The following is a 23778-nucleotide window of genomic DNA, read 5'->3' as shown; positions in this document are numbered from 1 at the left end:
GAGCCATCCAGGCATCCCGTAAGTTACTCTTTATTAAAGGCATGTACTAGAAAAAAGATATATTAAACCAAACTCAATTTTAATGCCGTAAGAGGAATCAGAGACTAGTTTGAAAAGAACCAGCTTACACATAATTCTTTGCTAATTTGTTTACAGTCCTCCAAAAAGCGTCATCGTAGGTTTGACTTTCCATTAATACCCTTTGAAGTCAATTTACGTGGTTAAAATAGAAGAACGTGTAAGAAATGCTCTTAGGATGTTGATATACGTAAGAGGAGACTATTCTGTTAGAATAAAAAATCTCTGCAAAAACCGCCCTACTCATTTCGATCGTATGTGACTTCTGCACGAGGAACTAATTCATCGTTTACATATATTACAACTAACTTGTGTTTCTAGGAATATTCTCAGAACTTATCATAACTGCTTGTCCACTTTAAAGTTAATAGAGGATCTCTGTCTTCTTTTAACCGTGAGTTTTTTCAAATTGCCCCCTTTTGCGCGGAAGCGGAACCACACTCACATGTCACCACCTTGGCAATCACTTTTGGCCTCTGTTCATTCCAAACACAGCAACCTGGTCACAACTGGCATTGGCTACATCACTAACACTTCTGTTCATTTGTCTTAAACCAATTATGAACCATGTCCTGTAATCCTATCGTTTTAATCCCTTGCTCCTTTCACTTAAACTGAGGATTCAGGCAGGTCATGACTGTTTTACTCTTGTAAATGGTGCGATTAATACTTAAATCTCAAGTATGTGGCTTCTGAAAGGTTTTAAAATATATGTAGTCCTGATTAGTATTCCCTGAATAAAAAAAGATCTGAAACTCTTCTAGAGTCTTTGACCTAAAATGCTTAGATTTATAATTAAGATTTCCCTGATAGCTCTAAATTAACTTTACTAAACAGAACACTCTGAGCATAAATTCTACCAGGAAAATCAGCCAGAAGAATTAATTTGTCAAGACTAACTTTGGAGTATGTGGTTGTCGCATTCAAAAACCAGTATATACGCAATTCTTGGAAATATTTTTTTTAAAAATAATCTAAATACCACGGGCAATTAGTTTCTCAGCCCTGCTGGGAGTGTTCTCAAAATCCAGCTGCGTTCACCAAACCTCAAAAGTGCTGACTGCAGTGTGGCCATAATAGATTTAAAAGATGAATTAACATATTAACCAAGTACCTTCACTGAATTGCTGCACCGAGAAGTAAAGTATTTATGTTTTAATTATACAGATAATAAAGATGGCAAGGTAATTATGCTACTAATAGAGTAATGTCCTTTAAAGATAACATTTGTGCAGTATCACTAAAATAAAAAGCGTGAGGCTTTGTAACTGGAAATAAATCTGCACGTAATGATGCTTTTCTTCACCCGCTCTCGGGAAGTTGCTATGGCGCCACCTTTGCTCCTGCTGAGATGTTAATGTCCGTTCATAAACCTCCTGGCAACGTGGTAATTAACACCTTCCTCCTCCCGGTCCCAGGTCAAAAACTGACTGATCTGGGCTTTCGACTGTGGGGACGCATGTTAAAAAGTACTCAACAAATAAAACTTAAAGAATGTGTATTAAGGGGCGCCGGGTGGCTCAACGGGTTAAGCATCCGTCTGACTTTGGCTCAGGTTATGATCACACGGTTATGAGTTCGAGCCCCCCATTGGTCTCTGTGCTGAAGCTCAGAGTTCAGAGCCTGGGGCCTGCTTCGGATTCTGTGTCTCCCTCTCTCTGCCCCTCCCTTGCTCTCTCTCTCTCAAAAATAAATAAACATTAAAAAAAAATTTTTTTAAAGAATATGTATTACGTGTCTGTGTGTTTTTTTTTTTTTTTAAATTTTTTTTTTTCAACGTTTATTTATTTTTGGGACAGAGAGAGACAGAGCATGAACGGGGGAGGGGCAGAGAGAGAGGGAGACACAGAATCGGAAACAGGCTCCAGGCTCTGAGCCATCAGCCCAGAGCCCGACGCGGGGCTCGAACCCACGGACCGCGAGATCGTGACCTGGCTGAAGTCGGACGCTTAACCGACTGCGCCACCCAGGCGCCCCAACGTGTCTGTGTGTTTTTGACGTGCACTGACAATGCATTCCCTAACTTACAAAACATTTTTGATGAAAAAGTAAGAAAGAAAGTTTTACGTGAATACTGATGGCTACATTATTCTTAATAACAGGATAAGGAGCAATATTTGTGAAAACCTACTTATAAATGGAGTTCTCTAACTGTGCAAATATCTTCTCTCATTCAGTAGGTTGTCTTTTAGTCTTGGTGATTGTTCCCTATGCTGTGCAGAAGCTTTTCATTTTGATGTAGTCCCAATAGCTTATTTTTGCGTTTGTTTCCCTTTGCCTCGGGAGACATCTAGAAAAATGCGGCTACAGCTGATGCCAGAGAAATTACTGCCTGTGCTCTCTTCTGGGGTTTTCTAACTGTGGAAAATTATTTTGAGACTTCATGATTATTTACTTCCAATACAGAAATATTAGGAGAGAACTTTGTTACTCCTTAGTAAGTTTTTAGTTTTTCATTGTCACTAGTTAATATAAAATAAAGCATCCTAGATCTGGCTGGGTCTGGCAGAGAGAAGTCAAGGCAGGCAACATTTGGTATAAAAAGGGGTAGACAAGAAACACAGGTAGGGCTTGAAAAGAAGGCACAGTATAGAAGGGAGGCAGGGAAGAAGAGGTACTTATTGTCGATCTGGCCAAGTAAACAGCGTAAGGAAGTAAATAAACAACAAATAGAAGAGATCATCAGGTAAGCGATGCGGCTGTAGGATTTAGGAGTTGGGAAGTCGATGTCAAATCCTACAAGGACTGTTTTGGCAGAATGGGAGAAGCTGAAGTCTCATGCAGTCGGTCGAGGGATGGAGATGAGATGAAGAGGTGAAGTTATTTAAAATTAACTAGTCTTTCAAAGAAGTTGATTGAGAAGAAAAGGGGGGAAAGAGGGGGCCGTGGGTCAGGGACAAGTCGGGAAGAAACAAATTTCTGTAAACTACTCCTGGTCAATGAACAATTATGGGCTCCTCAGAATGTTCTAAATTTGTATCAGTTTCCTCCTATACAACCACTAGGACCAGGAGAAAATAGCACCCCAGTGTTGTAATGCCACATTAGTGGGAAAGCCTCATCATCATCCAAAACTGGGTTAAAGGACTCCATTGCCGTCTCAGTTGACGGGGTAAATAAGCAAAGGCATCCTGCAGGTCTTGTCTGATTATTGTAACTAGGCCTAGTTGATGAAAAAAAACCCATCAAAACATTAAAAACCACAATTAGGAATGTGTAATAGGTATGGAAGGAAGAGAACAGAGACGGGCTAAAATAATAAATATTCCTGGGGAAAAAAAAACAGTAAATAAAACAAAAGTAATAACCAAAAGTATAATAGGAAAAATGTTTCCTGAGTTAGAAAACAAAAAACAAATCCCAAACCACGATTCAGTAGATGACAAGACTTTTCTGTTTCAGGCAGAGAGAGAGGGTGGGTATGTGTCAGACACATTTTGACAAAGTTTTTTTTAACTTATAGGATAAGGGATTCAGCACAAATACAAAAAGAAAATATTTTCTATAAAGAAGAATGGAAATCAGACTGCCCTTAGACTCAGACGCGACAAAAACAAGGTTCGTAGAAAATTGGAGAAAATGCTGTGATGTAACAGTTCCAGACCCAGCCAAACTGTCCTATGTGCTTTTTTCCTAAATAAAATCTTAAGAATGGGTATGTTTTATCATGAGAAATTTACAATGTACATTGAAGTGGATTCAATATGTAAATAACGGTAAGTGTGGAAAAAATTGAGTGTATAACGGCAAACTGATTCATAAAAAAAGAGAATTATACAGATTTTTAAAAATGTATTTATGTATTCATTTTTTACAGAAAGAATGCTTGGGGGAGAGAGGCAGAGGGAGAGAGAGAGAAAGAGAGAGAGAGAGAATCTCAAGCAGGCTCCACACTCAGCCTGATGCGGAACTCGATCCCACAACCCGATCGTGACCTGAGCTGAAATCAAGAGTCAGATGTTCAACTCACCGAGCCACCCAGGTGCCCCCAAATTACACAGATTTTTAGAGAAGAGAATCTATAACCCCCCTATGAAATTTACAAACATCAGGAAAGGGAAGAGTTATGGAAGAAAAAAAGTTAAATGTCTTCAATAACTGTAGCCACTCTATCTTTAAAAAAGTCATTTAAAATTTCCTTTCATCTATATAACAAAAAAAGGAAGAAACCAAAGAAGACAACATAGAAAAATGAAAAGCCGAAAACAGCAAACACGGTCAGGAAGAAGGTGAAACAAATACAATAGTTGTAGAAATAAACCTAACAATGGTTCATCCCTTTGCCTCTGGATCTAGCGAGTGATGGTTTCACAATATTGCTAATCTGTGGGGACCTTGCTATCCCTTGTTTGTTCCCTTAACCCTGACTGTACTTCTGAAAGTAGTCCCTTCGTGTGTCTCTTTATTTAACTCATCTGGAGTTTAAAGAGCTGGTAGTACACCTTTTTGTGTAGTCAACAACTATCCATTCCCTTATTTTATTCATTGTTTACCTTTATCTTCTAGAACAGTGCCTTGCATATAGCAGGCATACAATAAATATTTGCTAAGTAGTGGGCAAAGAGCATACTTTTTCAAGATCTCATAGAAGACTCGTATCCATAGATCATATACTAGGCCTCGGTGACAATGCAATATTATTTTCAAAGCAAAACTTGCATTTTTTATTTTTTATTTTTTTTTCAATGTTTATTTATTTTTGGGACAGAGAGAGACAGAGCATGAACGGGGGAGGGGCAGAGAGAGAGAGGGAGACACAGAATCGGAAACAGGCTCCAGGCTCTGAGCCATCAGCCCAGAGCCCGACGCGGGGCTCGAACTCACGGACCGCGAGATCGTGACCTGGCTGAAGTCGGACGCTTAACCGACTGCGCCACCCAGGCGCCCCAAAACTTGCATTTTTTAAACTACAAATCAAAAAAATGTTAGAATTTAAAACGGGAGACTTTGAACTCTGGGTCCTGCTGGAGAAATGGGATCTGGGGCTCACTGTAGGTCTTTCACTCAAGGGTTGGCCCAGTTTGCTGATATGGTCAAAAGGCTGATTAAAATCCTTGCTTCATAAAACTGAAATTGAAAATAATCCTACGATAACCAAATCTTTATATTACATAAAATGATGGTGCATGTTTCTAAAATGCTGTTCATAATATACATCACTCCACTTCAAAGAGGATATCATGAATAAGAGAAAATCCAGAAAAAGTAAGAGAATGATTACAGGATAGCATAAGGACATGATGTATGGGGAAAGGCTAACTGAAGATTCTTCAGTCTGGAAAAATAACGGTTAAAGGAAACATGAAAAAAAAAATCACAAATGGCATAGATGAAATCAATACAGATTTAGTCATTTGATTCTAAAATAGTGAGGAGACACAATTTGGAACTGGGATGTAGTCATTTTAGAACTAACATAAGGAAGTAGATTCATAAAACATTAAGTGCCAGATGGGATTTAAAGACTATCTGCTTGAGTTTCTTTGTATTACAAATAAAGAATGGATTTCACCAAATGGTGCTAGGAAAACTGGATTTCCACACGCAAGAGAATGAAGTTGGACCCTACCACACCATACACAAAAACAACTCAAAAATGGATCAAAGACCTAAACATAAGAGATAAAACTATAAAATTCTTACAAGAAAACATAGGGGAAATTTTTCATGACATTGGATTTGTTAATGATTTTTTGGATATAACACCAACAGCATAGGAAACGAAAGAAAAACGAGAGAAATTGGACTCCCCCAGAATTAAAAACAGTGCATCAAAGGACACGATCAATAGTATGAAAAGGCAACCCACGGAATGGGAGAACATGTTTGCAAACCATACATCTGATAAGGAGTTAATATCCCGAATATAGAAAGAACTCCTACAACTCAATAACAACCTGGTTTAAAAAAAAAGGGGGGGCAAAGGATTTAAATAGACCTTTCTCCAAAGAAAATAAGCACATGGAAAAAAAAGCTCAACGTCACTGATCATTAGAGAAATACAAATTAAAACACAGTGAGACACCACTTCACACACATGAGTATGGCTACTAACTAACTAACTAACTAAATAAATAAATAAAACAGCAAGTGTGGGTGAGAATGTGGAGAATTGGAACGCTTGTGCCCTGTTGGCGGGCGTGTAACATGGGTGCAGCTGCTGTGGAAAACAGTATGCAGTTCCTCAACATATTTAACACAGAATTACCATATGATCCAGCAATTCCAGTCATGAGTATATACCCAAAATAACGGAAAGCAGGGACTTGAAAAGCTATTTGTATATGTATGTTCATAGCAGCATCATTCACAATAGCCAAGCAGTAGAAGAAACCCAAGTGTCCATTAACAGATGAACAGGTCAACAAAATGTGATGTATACATACAGAATACTATGTAGCCTTAAAAGGGAAGGAAGTTCTTTTTTTTTTTTGAATTTTTTTTTTTTTTACGTTTATTCATTTTTGAGAGACAGAGCACAAGCAGGGGAGGGGCAGAGAGAGAGGGAGACACAGAACCCGAAGCGGGTTCCAGGCTCCCAGCTGTCAGCACAGAGCCCGACGCGGGGCTCGAACTCACAAACCACGAGATCATGACCTGAGCCGAAGTCCGATGCACAACCGACTGAGCCACCCAGGCGCCCCGAAGGGGAAGGAAGTTCTGATGCATGCTGGAACATGGAGGAACCTGAGATGGGTCACGCAAAGTGAAATAAGCCAGTCACCAAAGGACAAATATTTTACAGTTCCACTTGTATCAGTACTTAGAATAGTCAAAATCACAGAAACAGAAAGGGTGGTGGTTGGTGGGGACTACAGGGAGGGAGAAGTGGGGAGTTCTTGTTTCATAGGTACAAGCTGTCTGTTCTGCAAAACGAAAAGAGCTCTGGAGATGGATGGTGGAGACGGCGGCCCAACAGCGTGAATGTACTTAATACCGCTGAGCTTAAAAATGGTTAAGACGCTAAATTTAACATTATGTATATCTTGCTACCATTTTTTTTTTAAAGAGTAGAACTCATTTCCTTTCCTTTAATCAAAACCAGCTTCTCTTCTTGAGTTCCCCATTTCTGTGAATGGCACCATTCTACTCTCAGCTGTCCTAGCCAGAAACCTAGTCTTGTCCTTGACATCACCTTCTTCCTCCTCCAACCCATGTGGTCACTCATCGAACACTTATGGACCCTCCCGATGTGCCAAGCACTGTCATGGGGGTTCTCCTTGCAAATGTCTGTTTCAGGAAACTTTCACCTTCCACCTAGATGACCACAGCAGTCCTCTTCCTGGTCTTTCTGGGTCCGGTCCAGCACACTTCGAATCTCTCCCCCGCTTTGCAGCAAGAGAGCTCTTTCTTTTAAAAGTGAGCATCTGCAATGGTCCCTCACCTTTCTAAGCCACTTCAATGGCTCTTTGTTGCCATCAAAATAAGGTCCAAAGTCCTTCCTTGGCTTATATCGCACATTAGCATCTGGCTCCTCATTACTTCCACAGCCATCACTTTCAATTTTCTGCTGTATTCTATTCACTAGCCGTTCTGAAAACTTTCAGTTCTAGAATTTACCATGCTCTGTCCCTCCTCTGGCCTTTATACCCTGTTCCTTCTCCTTAGAGCACTGGTGATCCTTCCCCATCCCACCAGGACCTTCTTTGCCCAGACAATAATCTTCTATTATTTACTTTATGTCCTGGCTGGTAAATTACTCATGTCGGGAAAACCTATCTGATCCAACCTGACTTTAGGTGGCCCTCCCAGGTGATCCTGTCCTTCCACCATCAAGCACAGTGTGATCATCTGCTTCCTTGCCCCTTCTGGGTTTATTGACCCAAAGTGGGGGGCTCAATAAATAATTAGTAAATGAATTAGTAAATAGGTCCAGAGAGGCTGTGGTTCATTCATAGTTACAACTTAGGTCATTGCACTGCAGGTAGCGGGACCAGTGGTAAAACTAGACCACCAGGGACTCCCCACCCAGGGCTCTTCCCACTGCTACGTCACACGATGGGTCATAACTTCATGAAACTCACTATCCCAAGAGGGGCTGTGACCGGCTTTAAATGGTCCAACCACACAAAAGAGAAGTCGCAAACATTTTCGCTTGATATCGTCTGTCTCTTGCCATCGTCCTCTCTTTCGGTCTCAGACAGCTAAGAAGACCTGGGATAGCTGGAAAACAGAACTGACCAGGCACAATAAGGTCTAAGTTCCATTTGACAGAACACCGAGCCAAGCAACTTTTGCCAATATTAAAAACCTTGATTTTACAACCTGTCTAGATTTGGCATTCATAACGCAACTCACAAGTCCCCTCTATATTAACTCCGTACTGGACGGTGACATTCGGCTTACTGCTGTAAAACTCTGCCTTGAAGAACTGAGTATGGATTGAAAAGGAAGTGGGTCCCATAATATACACATAGGCATATATATGTACAGATGTGGGTGTCTATGTTTAGAAACAAATCATTTAAACTAGTCAAAACTGTCATCATTTAGAAGAGGAGTGATGTGGAAGGAGGAAAATAAAATCACATCTTTTATTAAATAAAATACTCCAAATATACATAAATTAAAACTATAATTTCATCTTCAGTGCTTGTGATGTAATTAATCTCTCATATTTTACAGATTTATGCCAACATAGCTCGCCACTGAAATGAAAATTGTATTATGTATACAGTGTGAGCATATTATTTTTCCCAGCCATATCACATGGCTATATCACTGCCTGTCTCCAGCCGAAGTTGAAATTACTGTACAGATATCATTCCGAATGTGGGTATATTGAAACGTTTTTCAGGATCACAAGCAAGGCAGGGATTCTGTAAAATTTCAGAGTCAAGGGGAAATAAAGGCTTAACTTAGGAATGAATTGCTTTAAAAAAAAGATTCATAATTAAATCATATTGAGTTAATTATGTCCCTGACAAAGCAATTTCTACTTTTACTAATTGGCATTGAGATGAATCTTGACCTTAAATAGTAAGCACTATTCTCCAACGCTCATTTAAAAGCCGACAAACACTGGGGTGCCCGGTTGGCTCAGTTGGTTAGGCGTCCCACTCTTGATTTCGGCTCAGGTCATGATCTCATAGTTCATGAGATCAAGCCCCGTGTCGGGCTCTGTGCTGACAGCACGGAGCCTCCTTGGGATTCTTTCTCTCCCTGTCTCTCTGCCTCTCCCCCACACGTGCACGCATGCACACGCTCTCCCTCTCTCTCACAAGAAATAAACTTCAAAAATTAATTAAAAGCAGACAAATACTCTAGTGCTTGTTAGTACTAATCAAAACCAAGAATACAAGAGGAAGCACGTGTGCTTAGTTCATATAAAATGAGACATACGATCATAAGCTGCTTTAGTAATTGCTTTTGCTGCATTCTTCTGAATATCAGGAATTGTAGAATTTTCTGCAAAGGACAGGAGCTTCTTAAGACCCCCGGTCTGCTGAATCAGCACCAAAGTATCCATATCTTCAAGGCAATTGGCTATCACGGAAAGTGCTTCTATATGAAGGTCATTCAATTCCTAATAATAAAAGCAAATACAACCTCAGAAAATTGTAGTGAAAGAAACTGACACTTCCCAAATTTTACTACAAGACGAAGGTCAGTCAGAACATAACCTTGTTAACGTTGTTGTGACAGATGCCCAAGGAAACAGTTCTGTTTAATTATCATAACATCACTCTCCCTCACAGTTTGCCCCATCTCTTCTTGCTCCCCCTGCTCCAAAATGTTTCACAGATACAGGATCATTTTTTCACAGACAAAGACGCTTGCGGCAATAGTAGCCAAGTGAAGTTGCTCATACAACCTCGTACCGCCAACGATTTTAAAATCCGAAGAAAATATTCTTTGAAAAAGCAGACAGGAGCTGAAGGAAAGCATACTCCCTAAAATCTCCGGCTGGTAGAGGGAGGTGTTGTAAGTCTGTGACTTCTCGCCTCCACTAGCATGGGCTCCAACACAGCAATGCTTCTGGTCAAGGAGCTCTCTTCACAGCAAACCAAGGGTGACAGTGGGTCCATGCCCATATCCCACCATCCCGAAGCAGCCGGCTCAACAGAGTGGCCTTTTGAAGACAGTTACGGTGCCAGTGAAGTGGGTGGCAATACCTGGCAGGGCCGGGGCAAGGTTCTCCACTTTATATACGTTCTGAATCAGTGGCCAATATACGGTGCTGGATCTCCCATAGCCAGTGATGGTGGGTCCAGGAATCAGGGGGTGGAAACGGGTGTGGTAGCATTGTTACCCCCTAGTGGCCCATTAGCCATATCTTTGCTTGCTCTCTCCCAGAACTCATGCTCTGTTGGCCTAGAGGTCTTAGTTCCAAAGGAGAGAGTGCTTCCACCAAGAGGCACGACAATGGTTCCACTGGACTAGAAGTTAAAACTTCCCCCAGCCACTTTGGCCTCCCCATGCCTCCACATAAGCAGGCAATGAAGGAAGTTACTGTGCTGCTAGGGGGGCTGATCCCAACTACCAAGGGGAAACTGGACTGCTACTCCACACCAGAGTGTATCCGGGATACAGGAAGAAGAGCGTATCCGGGATACAGGAAGAAGAGCGTATCCGGGATACAGGAAGAAGAGCGTATCCGGGATACAGGAAGAAGAGCGTATCCGGGATACAGGAAGAAGAGCGTATCCGGGATACAGGAAGAAGAGCGTATCCGGGATACAGGAAGAAGAGCGTATCCGGGATACAGGAAGAAGAGCGTATCCGGGATACAGGAAGAAGAGCGTATCCGGGATACAGGAAGAAGAGCGTATCCGGGATACAGGAAGAAGAGCGTATCGGGATACAGGAAGAAGAGCGTATCCGGGATACAGGAAGAAGAGCGTATCCGGGATACAGGAAGAAGAGCGTATCCGGGATACAGGAAGAAGAGCGTATCCGGGATACAGGAAGAAGAGGCGTATCCGGGATACAGGAAGAGAGCGTATCCGGGATACAGGAAGAAGAGCGTATCCGGGATACAGGAAGAAGAGCGTATCCGGGATACAGGAAGAAGAGCGTATCCGGGATACAGGAAGAAGAGCGTATCCGGGATACAGGAAGAAGAGCGTATCCGGGATACAGGAAGAAGAGCGTATCCGGGATACAGGAAGAAGAGCGTATCCGGGATACAGGAAGAAGAGCGTATCCGGGATACAGGAAGAAGAGCGTATCCGGGATACAGGAAGTCCTCCGGGTATCTCTCAGTATTACCATGCTCTGTGAATAAGGTTGAAAGAAAACTACAATAACCTAATCCAAGCAGGCCTCCTGAATGGCCCAGACCCTCAGGTATGAAGCTATGGATCACCCCACCGGGTGAAGAACCACATCCGGTTGAAGTCCTTGCTGAAGGAAAAGGAAATGTGGAATGGGTATTGGAGGAAGATGGTTATCCATACCAACTACCACCATGTGGCCACTTGTAGACAAGAGGGTTGTAACCGCCATGAGTATTTCTTCCTTATTTTGTTACGAGTGTGTGTGTGTGTGTGTGTGTGTGTGTGTGTGTGTCTGTGAAATAGTGTGGGTATTTTTTCCCTCTCTCATCCCCTCAGGCAACATAAGATGTATTGACTTTACAAGTTAGTAGTTATTCTTAATTTTACTTCATAGTACTTAAGTTACAGGATATCAAGGAGAAGACTAAATATCCCCCAAGGACATTGCATCCTCTTCTGGGGAAAGGGTTAGTATATTCTGGTTGTACACAGGATAGTTATATCATGCTAGGCATGCAAGGACCTTGCTATTGCCTTGATTTTGAGATTAAGTAGGATTTAAGGAGATATGTAGGGATGCCAAATTGACTCATGATGATTAATTTTCATGTTTTAACTTGGCTAGGCCACGGTATCCAGATATTTGGTTAAACATTATTCTAGATGTTTCCATGAAGGTATTTCTCTAGATGAACATACTATATAAATCAGTAGACTAAGTAAAGCAGATGATTCTCCCCAATGGGGATTAAATAACCCTTCCTGCTTTATCCTAGAGAAAACTATGGCTGATAAAGCCTAAAAGACTAATTCTAGGTATTTCAGGAAAACATGAAGAAGATCCTAAACAAGAATTTAAAAATCTTAAATTTCTAAACCGGAAGAATAAAATTATTTTATTTTTTTAATTTTAATTTATTTAGAGAGCAAGTAAGGGAGGGGCAGAGAGAGAAGGAGACAGAATCCCCAGCAGGCTTTGCACTGTCAGCATGGAGCCCGATGCGGGTCTTGAAGTCACAAACCGTGAGATCCTGACCTGAGCTGAAGCCAAGAGTCAGACGCTTAACCAATGAGCCGCCCAGGTGCCCCTCAAAAAAAGTCTTTTTTTTTTTTAACAGTTTGGCTGCTTCTTTTTTTTTAATTTTTTTTTTTAACATTTATTTATTTTTGACACAGAGAGAGACAGAGCATGAACAGGGGAGGGGCAGAGAGAGAGGGAGACACAGAATCGGAAACAGGCTCCAGGCTCTGAGCGCTCAGCACAGCGCCTGACGCGGGGCTCGAACTCACGGACTGTGAGATCATGACCTGAGCCGAAGTCGGACGCTTAACCGACCGAGCCACCCAGGCGCCCCAAAAAAAGTCTTTTATAATGGCCTCTATCATTAATCTGATTTAATCATGCTGATAAACAATGTAGCAATAAACAAATTAATTAATCCATTTTACTGAACACTATGCTTAAATATAATAAAATTTTATTTTAAAAAGCATTCTACATTCGGATTTTATAGCAACATGTAGGAGAGATACATTTCCTCATAGAAAGTTGAATGAAAGTGTCAAATACCTTAGTTTCTAGGATTTTAATAAGGTGGTCCACTCCTTGATTGTCTCTCAGCGTCGTTTGTGCCTCCTTATCATTTGTAATAATACCTAAGGTTTTGAGAGCCAACAACTGAATAACTGGATATTCTGACTTCAAGAGATCCAATATAGGGGGGATTGCATTTAGTTCTTGAAGTGCAGCTCGACACTGAAAATCCTGCCATGGGATACAAATGATCAAATAAGTAAAATTTAAAGCAAAATACAGTCAGTCACAAGAATGGAGAACCTCTATGGTCTAACAAAGGACATTGTAAGTTTTAAATTTCCCATCTTTTATTCCAGATTCGCTTCCAAAGTCACTCACAGAGTAAGTAAGAAAAACCCTCCATCGACAACACCTAAATATTCATTTTAACTATGCAGACATTGTCAATAACAGGAAGTAGATGTGATCTATGGTTTTTGCAGTACCTATTGTTTCTTTATTATCCAGCAAAGTCCTTTCGTTACTAACAGCACTACAATAAATCTGCGCATAATCAAATTCTTTTCACACTCTATACCCTGTTTCAAATAGTATTTGATAAAATGAAATGATGCCATCAATTCCTTATTATCTTCATCCAAATGGATTATTTATGAAATGCTTACATGCACACAGTGCTGCTGGCAGGCCCTGTGCACGCAAATTTATACCAGGTTGAGTTCGGACACATGACCTTTATACAAGACGTTTATAATATCAAGGGGTCGTTAGAGTCTAGGTGAGTCGCTCTCCCCTGTGTGTCTGCAATTCTGTGTATGTGAGTGGTGGGGAGAGGGCTAGTTGGGGTGAGCAGTGGAGAAAACCAAGCAAAAAGTCATGAAAAGCCCCCAAACTCTGACTACTAATCATGACACTTAAAATCAAAATATCATAAATGTCAAATAGTATTAAGGTGGAAAAGGTCCCATTAACAGCTTAGCTTTTCTCTATCCATCCTTCAGTGCATGCTTCCTACAGGCATAAAAACTGTAGAAAGTTGTTTGCTGTGGGTTGAATTGTGTCCCCCCAAAATGTATGTTGAACTCCTAACCCTTGGTATCTCAAAACATGACCTTATGTAGAAACAGGGTCAGTAGAGATGTTATTAGTTAAGTTAATGTCATAGTGGAGCAGGGTAGGTACTTAATGGTGTCCTTACAGGACTGGGGTCTTTAAAAGAAGAGGAAGCATGGGGTGCCCTGATGGCTCAGTTGGTTGAGTGTCCGACGTTGGCTCAGGTCATGATCTCAGTTTGTGAGTTCGAACCCCGCGTTGGGGCTCAGAGCCTGCAGCCTGCTTCGGATTCTGTGTCAACCTCTCTCTCTGCCCCTCCCCTGCTCACTCCCTGTCTCACTCTCTCTCAAAAAGAAATAAACATTAAAAAATTTTTTTTAAATACATAAGAGGAGGCACAACAGAGGGAGAGACTGCAATGATGGCAGCTGTATACCAATGACCGCCAGGGATTAACGGCCGCCACCAGAAGCTAGGAAGAGGCCGGGAGGATGCTTCCCAGAGCGGCCGTGGGGGCAGGGCCCTGCTGACACCTCGAGGTGGGACCTCCAGCCTCCAGCACTGAGAGAAATTCCTGTTGTTTTAAGCCGCTCCGCGTCTGGGGTAGTTTGTTACGGCGGTCGGAGGAAATTAACATGCTGTTTTTAACCAGTAATTCTGTTGTGAAGAATAGTGAAGGCAAGTCTTTTCATTTCTCTTTGATTAAAAAATTATAGGGAAGTAAGAGCTATGAGGAGTCTTGGGATGAAAGATACTAACCCACTGACCGCGTTACTTAGGCCTGTGGGATAAGAGAAGGGGGACAGTGGAGCAGGGAGGAGCCAGGGTAGAGGCCGGTGAGTGCCCAGCCTGGGGCAATGACTCCTGAGGCCGGGAATGCTCTTGCCGCCTTCCGGCATAGCCCATTTGTCTCTCTTTCTATATAATTTGTCTAGATACTCCACCTCTCGGTGAACCCTCCTTTACTTTCACTTCACTATCTCTTCCTTTTATATTCTACTGCTAGCTCTTTCAAATGGCATTTTGGTATTTTCACTTGATCTAAGCAAAGCTAATCAAATGTGTGTGCGAATTGTTCAGGAACCTGAGCAGCAAAAGAAACAGAGAAGGCTGTTCAAAGTGTCAGGAAGCTGACCTGCTGTGGGGAGGGGGGGGCGGTGCCTTGAGGGGCTGAGGGAGGGGTGGGGACACAGGACAGCACAGGTAGGAGAGGCCAAGGCAGGCTGTTTCTTTCCATAACAAAGGAAAAACAGTTCAGTGACAAAGCACCTCACAATTATAAACAATGAGCTCTGTTCAGCATACTCAACTCATTGGGTCTTCACCAATAAATAAGTCTAATCCAAAAATCTTGGTACACTGAATACGGTATGCATTGCATCCAATGTGCTTAGATCACCAAGGTTAGGTCAATAAGTCTGCGTGGGTGAAACCTTGTTCAATGTATTAGATTCCACGTTTCAAGAAGAAATACATTTATCTACTTTCATCCTGCCTTAATTTGCAAGCCATTCTATTCTTTGAAAATTTACATACACTTCTAAAATGCCCTTTCATAGACCTGTACTCTGAAAACGATGAAACATTGAAGGAAATTGAAGGCAACACAAAGAAATGGAAAGATATTCCATGCGCATGTATTAGAAGAACAAATACTGTTAAAATGCCTATACTACCCAAAGCAATCTCTACATTTAATGCAATCCTTATCAAAATGCCAACAACATTTAGAACAGACAATCCTAAAATTTGTATGGAACCACATAAGACCCCAAATAGCCAAAGCAATCCTGTAAAAGAAAAACAAGATGGGAGGAACCACCACTCCAGGCTTCAACGTATATACAAAGCTGTAGTAATCGAATAGGATGGTAACTGACACAAAAGTAGACACCCAGATCAATGGAACAGCATAGAAAACCCAGAAATAAACCCACAATTATATGGTCAATTCATCTTTGGCAAAGGATGCAAAAACATCCAAGGGGAGAGAGAGTCTTTTCAATAAATGGTGTTGGGAAAACTGGACAGTAACATGCAAAAGAATGAAACTGGGCCACGTTCTTACACCATACACAAAAATAAACTCAAAATGGATTAAGGACCTAAATGTGAGACAGGAAACCATAAAAATCTCTGAATAGAGCACAGGCAATTATTTCTCTGACACTGGCCATAGCAACACCTTTCCAGATACGGCTCCTGAGGCAAGGGAAACAAAAGCAAACATAAACTATTGAGACCACATCAAAATAAAAAGTTTATACAAGCAAAGGAAACAATCAACAAAACTGAAAGGTAACCTTCCGAATAGGAGAAGGTGTTTGCAAATGGCATATCCAGTAAAGGGTTAGTATCCAAAATACAGTATATAAAGAACTCATACAATTCAACACCCCAAAAACAAATAATCCAATTAAACATAGGTAGAAGTATGAACAGACACTTCTCCAAAGAAGACATCCAGATGGCCAACAGACACATGAAAAGATGCTCAACGTCACTCACCATCAAAGAAGTGCAAATCAAAACGACAATGAGCTATCACCTCACACCTGTCGGAACGGCTAAAATCAACAATACAAGAAACAACAGGTGTCAGCAAAGATGTGGAGAGAAAAGAACCCTCACGCCCTGTTGGTGGGAATGCAAACTGGTGCAGCCACTGTGGAAGGGAGTCTGGAGGTTCCTCAAAAAGTTAAAAAAACAGAACTACTCTCTGATGAATTAATTGCACTCCTGGATATTTACTCCAAATATTCAAAAACCCCAATTTATAAAGGGATACATGCATTCCTATGTTTATTGCAGCATTATGTCTAATAACCAACTTATTGAAGCAGTCCATTCACCTGTTGATGGAGATATAAATAATGAGATATTATTCAGTCAAAAAAAGAATGAAGTCTTGCCATAATGCAACAACATGGATGGAGTTAGAGCATTCCGCTAAGCAAAATAAGTCAGTCCGAGAAAGACAAATTCCGTATGATTTAAGAATTTAAGAAACAAAACAAATGAACAAAGGCAAAAAAAAGAGACAGAGAGAGACAGAAAGAGAGAGAGAGAGAGAGAGAGAGAGAGAGAAACCAAGAAACAGATTCTTAACTATAGAGAACTGATGGTTACCAAAGGGGAGGTGGGTGGGGGGTGGGTGAACTAGGGGACGGGGATTAAAAAGTTCACTTTTGGTGATGAGCCCAGAATATGTATATCATTGTTCAATCACTATATTGTATACCTGAAACTAGTATAAAACTATACGTTAACTGTACTGGAATTAAAATGAAAAACTGAATAAAAAAAAAGAAAATGCCCTTTCATGGGACACAATTGCTTCTAAAATGTGAAAGTTGAAAGGTATCTACACTCAACCTCCATTCTTTTTTTTCCCCAAACGATAACTCCTAAATAGTACCAGAAAAACAAAACAAAACAAAACGGTGAATCAAAACTGAGGAGTTTTTAACACCTTTTAGCCTTTTTTATTGGGCAAATCAATTCTATAAATAGCTTTGGTCAAAACCCGCTTTTAGAAATCACCCTCACCTGGGTCAAGTTGTAAATGCACTCAACAGAGTTCTTCTTCACGTCAGGGTCTGGGCTGGCCAGCAGTCTGACGAGTGGCTCTAACCCGCCGTGCTCCAATATTTGCACTTTGCTGGTATACTCCGCAGACATGTTCGCCAGGCAAAGACTGGCGAACTCATGAATCACCACCTCCTCTGCACATCAAAGATAAACAACACAAGTGTGCGAAAGGCTTCCACAACCACTACTTTAAAACACGTTTTGAAAACCAAAGCTTCACGAATCCTAACTTTGGTGAGAGCCCCTCTTGGCTTGAAAGACCTTAAGGACAATTCACAGTTGATATTACATAGGCTATTTCTGAGTAGTTTAATGAAATGTGAAAAACAAACCAGTCCCATTTTTGAAACAGATGCGTGATGCAAAACTACCTTCTGGAGCAAGCTGAGCGATGACGGAATTCATGACATCTAGTTCCCTTAACAATTTTTTAACATCGTCTGCAAAAGAAGAAACAGCGTCTTAATGTTTCTTATTATCAATAACAGCGAGGTTGTTTAAACAGTCCCTTATGAGATAGGCTTTATTATTACCTAATTTTACAAATAAAGAAACTGAGGCTCAAAATCAGCAAGTCAGTGGTGAGACCAGGTAGCATGGTCAGGTCTGTCGGACCCTAGACAGACTCTAGCCCCTCTCCTTGATCACCGAAATATACTACCTTCCGACAACACTAGAAAAGATAACTAGAAAAGTGCAAAGTGTACCTAGAACACTAATCAGTAAAGCCGAGTTACTGCGCCCTACATTTGTTTACCGTATAGTAGAAATTCCTTTTGGTGTTGTTTTGTTGGAAAGGGTATTTTTAAATTTTGATTTTAAGAAAACTTGTGCAGAATGCAAGTAAGAATTATCCTCAGCCTTTTCGATTACTATATCTTGGTTGTGTTCCATTTGATTATCAGAGATGCCAAAAATGATTAAAGACAAGTATATTGATTTGTTTAAAGTTCACTTCTGTACTAGTCACGTGAGCCTAATTAAGGCCGAGCAGACACACCCCTACTTCTCTGCTGCCATCCTTAACCCGTGTTTTCTGAGAAATAAGGCATAAGAAATAAGGTACTCATTTAGTTTTTGCAGTGGTTCTTGGTCAGTTATCTTTGTAAGCCAAAATTAGCATCATTAGGATTTTGGAAAATTTCACTTCGCGGCAGAGAGTCTCTGGATGGATTTTTCCTCATTAACCACTGGGTATACTTGACTTTTATTGGACACCTTTTGCTCTGTTTCTGTTCAAAATGGCGGAAGACGGCCAGCAAACTTATCGCTGGCTTACATGTATGTGAATAAGCTCGAAGTACAAAAGAATAGTAGAGCTTCTGGAAAGGGTAGCGTCCCAAAGTGAAGGGCATTATTTTACAGTCAACACTGGTTCAAAAAACGGGGGCGCCTGGGTGGTTTCGTCGGGTGAGTGTCCAACTCTTGATTTCTGCCATGATCCTAGAGTCATGGGATCCATGATCCTAGGGTCATGGGATCCAGTTATCCAGCCCCGGGAGATTCTCTCCCTCTCTCCCTGTCCCTCTCCCTGGCTCATGCTTTCTCTTGCTCTCTCTAAAATTAAAAAAAAAAAAAAAAAAGTATACCTTGACAGGGAATTAAACAAGTGAAGGCATCCTACTCAGATCTTTCCAAGTGTGCTGGTGCACCTTCTAGAAAACTTGTGTTCTTGGTATTCCTGCTCTGAGGAGTCCAGTGTCTGTATTTCCAAATGAGAAGGCCACACCCGTCTATTTTTACATGCTTGATGCAAAATATTTCTGGGCTTTTAGATCTCCAGTTCATTCTCCATTTGGTATCCAAAAGAACCTTCCATATATTTCAAAGTTTCTGCTGCAACACTGACCACGAGGTCAAGAACACCGATGCTCCATGTGCCCTCTGCTTCTCTCGTTTCCCTGCAGGAAGGAAATGCTCCCGCAGGCCGAGGCCGCCTGGCTGGGCCCGTATGTGACACCTCACGTTCTTCTGCCCTAACAACTCAAAAGTCTTCATCACAGAAACCCGTGCCACGAAATTCCCTTCTAGATAGGAAGTTAGCCAAATCTGTCCAGTAACAGATGTAGTAGAGCTCTCCACTAAACCATTTTTCTCTTGGCTCAGCGGAGGGCTCAGATTCTGTGGCAGTGCCTATAAATCAGTGGCATAGCGGATCAGTTTGTTATTCTGCTTTTTGACCCCAATTGTCCCTAAAGGATCTTTCTTTTCCTGAGGGTAAGTCAGCAAAACATAACGGATAAGTGCCTATTTTCGTCACTCGAAAAACAATATCGATCTCTGCCCCCTTCTTTCTCCACAGAGAACACGCTCATATAGGGCAACTGAATAGAAACTCTATCTATTGTGGTCGGTCCACGCAAATATGTTCTAGCTGGGGGCGCCTGGGTGGCACGGTGGGCTAAGCGTCTGACTCTTGATCTCGGCTCAGGTCACGATTTCACAGTTTGTGAGTTCAAGCCCCGCACTGGGCTCCGCGCTGATGGCGTGGAGCCCGCTTGGGATTCTGTCTCTCCTCTCTGCTCCTCCCCCACTTGTGCTGTCTCTCTCTCAAAATAAATAAATACATTTTTAAAAATTTGCTTTAAATATGTTCCAGCTAAACTCTAGGACGCATACAATTTTAGGTGGTTCAGAACTGCCAACACCTTCACTTCCTGGAGTAACTTCATGCAATCTGGGTTTTTTTTAAAAACATTTTTTTAATGTTTTTACTTAGTTTTGAGAGCGAGAGAGAGAGCAAGCAGGGGAGGGGCAGAGACAGAGGGAGACACGGAATCTGAAGCCGGCTCCAGGCTCTGAGGTGTCAGCACAGAGCCCGACATGGGGCTCAAACACACAAACGGCAAGATCGTGACCTGAGCTCAAGTCAGAGGCTTAACCGACTGAGCCACCCAGACATCCCATGCAATCTGTTTTAACTGCATTCTTATTTACACTTTCTGGTTGCCTAATATGAACCATCCAATTTATTTTTGACCTTATATACTCTTTTACATCAACCTTTTCTTAAGATGGCAAGCTCTACAGATTGCCATAAGTAATGTAAAATCTGGGCTTCAAGGATGGCAATGAACTCTCTCTTTAGCTGACTTCATTAAATGAGCCTCTGTTATACGGCCTCATCAAACTAAATACAAACCGGGGGCGGGAGGGGGGGTGCGTAAGAGACAGCAACTCCATTTTGATTAAAAGGTTTAACACAGTAATTTAAATGCTTGTCTTGAATGACCCAGGATTAGCATAGGCTCATAACTCAATCACTTTAGAAAAAAGACAAAGAAGAAAAATCAAGAATTTGTTTGCTCTCACAGCAATCCTTTTAGCACCGGGCATTCTGTTGGAACATCGTACTGGTTCATCCACTATGAACATAGTGAAAGCATTGAGTACGTGAAAGGCATGTGAAGATACAAATCTCTAAAGAAAAAGCGGTTATTTTAAGACAGTCTAAAGATGATTTAACCATGCGGCACCAGAGGTGCGTTTGTTTACAAATTAGTCTGGATACATGCCTTTTCATTTAAAAAAGTTTCTTTAACGTTTATTCATTTTTGAGAGGCAGAGACAGAGTGTGAGTGGGGGAGGGGCAGAGAGAGAGGGAGACAACAGCATCCGAAGGAGGCTCCAGGCTCTGAGCTGTCGGCACAGAGCCCGAGGCGGGGCTCAAACTCACGGACTGTGAGATCATGACCCGAGCCGAAGTCAGATGCTCAACCGACTGAGCCACCAGGTGCCCCAGGCCTTTTTGTTTAGAGTGAACGACTAGCTTAGTCGCCTTGGACATGGATGGACAGTGAAGCAAAAGCTATTCATGTACTGGCTGTACTGACAAAGCAGGAACACGAGCCATTGAGGACGCCAAGCAGGTTATCGTGTCATCAGATCGTTCACGTAGAAAATGAATCAATTCCCATAAATGCCTTGATTTTTTTTTTTTTTTTTTTTTTTTTTTTTTACCCAATTGGTGGAATCAAAAGAAAGCTCTTGGTCAGGGGGCGGGAGGGTTCATTCATCATATCTAAGACCCACGGGCTCCCTGGAAACCGCCAAGACAGCAAAACTCTTTCCAGTGTTATGCTTCGTGGTAGCAGATTGCACCCCAGCACTGGTCGCAGCCCAGCCAGCCGGCTCCCAGGGGGTGGCTCGATGGGTCTGAGAGCCATCACATTGTGCACTCAAATGCAACGGTCATTCTCAATATTTTAGGGTCACAGACTCTTTTGGAAACTCGTGAAATACAACATACAAACCCTGCTCGGGAAAATGTGGCAAACAATTTGGAGGGCTTCACAGATTATAAGCTCCTCGTGTATTGGAAGGTGCAAATTCTAAATAAAATGAATACGAGAAATCAAGAACAAAAGTAAATAGGAAAAAAAAGTCATAGAAACCTAGACACTAAGTTAGAAGACAGAAGTCTCAGCAGAAAATTATGACTTTTCCTTTCCAAAGGACACGCATTCTCCCCCAGAATCACGTAGCAGGAGAACCTGAGTTAGCATGTGCACTCATGTTACGGATCGGAGAATACTTGATGAATCCAGTCCACTAAAGCTAGGAGCCAGAGAGTAGAGTTCTAATTCTAGCTCTGATCTGATTTCTTCTATTAACCACCCGCATGAATGCACAAGGAACCTAATCCTTTCAGAGCTCTTTTCTATTTTTAAAACGAGGAGTTGCATAAGAGGTATTACAAAGCACCCCCGTTTCTCAAATTCCGTGGCGTGTAAACGGAATAAAACATAAGAAAAATTTTCATGTTCCCTTTTTTGATTATAAATACTTTCAAGGTGGCTCATTCAACATGGCGGAATTAGTACACAGACAATTAGTACACAGACAGTACTGAGACAAATTCATGAAGGCCCCACGATACAAATGATTACTACCTTGTTTAACTTCTCTGTACCTCAGTTGCCGCACATATAAAGGGAATGACCGTAGCACCGACCTCATTAAATGACTGAATGTACAAATAGCATGTAGGACAGCGCCTGGCACACTGTAAATGCTGTGTGAGTGTTGACTAATGTTACCAAAATCTGGGTTGGTAGAGCATCCACTCCCCCACGACTGTCCTCATCCTGCAGCCAGAAATACCCCCAGACCCCTGCCTTCCAGAACAGCCGCCATTAGAGCTCCCACACTTGCCTCTAGATCCCCTTCCACTAACAGCCCCAGCGGGGCCCCATCAGCCCCCCAGAACTGCAGGCAGTGTTCACGCAGTCTTGGCGGCGTTGGCTGTAAGGGCACAGATGTCACCTAAAACTCTCCTTCCCCGTCACTTCCCATCTTCCTGTCTGCGACATTAATGCCACCGTCCCTGCTGGACAGCGTGGGATAAAGAGCCCCCCTTCCTCTTCCGTCCTGTCTCACCCCAGGGTTCAGGAAAGTGAGGGGGGGGAGTCAGGAAGTTGAGGGAGGAAACTGAGCTTGGGCTTTTGCTGAGACTGGTGAGGGGGGGAGGTATGATAACTTTAGCCGCATGCCATGAGACAGACAGATATGTTGATTCCTAACTGCCTGGGTTTCGGTTTAGAGTTCATTCAGTCTTCACCAAGAACGTCATGTTTTATTATAAAGTCACGAGGCCTTTAGTGACTAACTCAGAAACCTACCATTATAACATGAAAATGACTTTCAAGTGAAACAGGCATCCTGTTCATTAGTCAGGGACTGCCTTTATTGGCAGAGTTTTCGTCAAACCGGTATTCTAACAGACATAATAGCATATTTTAACTAATACTATCATTTCACCATATTAAACATATGAAAATATTCAAGCCATAGGTCTGATTTAAGAAATAAATACATGTCTGAAATTATTTTTGGCAAAGTATATTTTGCAGTTTCAGAAAAATAAATGTATCAAACCTCTTCGTCCTGGGTTACTTTCACTATGAAATACATACGAAGTGTAGCTTACGTATGGGTGGACAAATTACGTCACGCTAACTCCAGAAAAGAGCTATTTTAAGAGACAATGAGTGCCCTTCAACTTGTTAGACTCAAACCTACCACGTCACCAACTCTGAGAGTTTTACATGGATATATTTGCATGTGTTTTTATATTTTAAAAATATCTCGGGGCTCCTGGGTGACTCAGTCTGTTAAGCATCTGACTTTGGCTCAGCTCATGATCTTTCAGTTCATGAGTTCAAGCCCTGCAACAGGCTCTGTGCTTTTAATGAAAAGCCTGCTTCCGATCATCTGTCTTCCACTCTCTCTGCCCCTCCCGCCACCTCAAAAATAAATAAACGGTAAAATAAAGAAGAAAAATACGTTCTTAAAATATGA

General features: G+C 41.7%; 1 protein-coding gene across 1 annotated transcript in view; it reads right to left on the bottom strand.

Moving 5' to 3' along the window:
• The window catches only part of ARMC3 (armadillo repeat containing 3), a 100869-nt gene that overhangs the window by 47487 nt on the left and 29604 nt on the right, over positions 1–23778 (bottom strand). The window contains 4 exon segments of the mRNA XM_032593841.1: positions 9421–9604; positions 12868–13062; positions 17437–17612; positions 17850–17918. Of these exon segments, the coding sequence (XP_032449732.1) occupies positions 9421–9604; positions 12868–13062; positions 17437–17612; positions 17850–17918 (624 nt within the window).

Source organism: Lynx canadensis, chromosome B4 (assembly GCF_007474595.2).
Source record: "Lynx canadensis isolate LIC74 chromosome B4, mLynCan4.pri.v2, whole genome shotgun sequence".
Lineage (NCBI taxonomy): Eukaryota > Metazoa > Chordata > Mammalia > Carnivora > Felidae > Lynx > Lynx canadensis.
The sequence above is the reverse complement of the archived record's forward strand: the minus strand, read 5'-3'. Positions and strand labels throughout refer to the sequence as shown.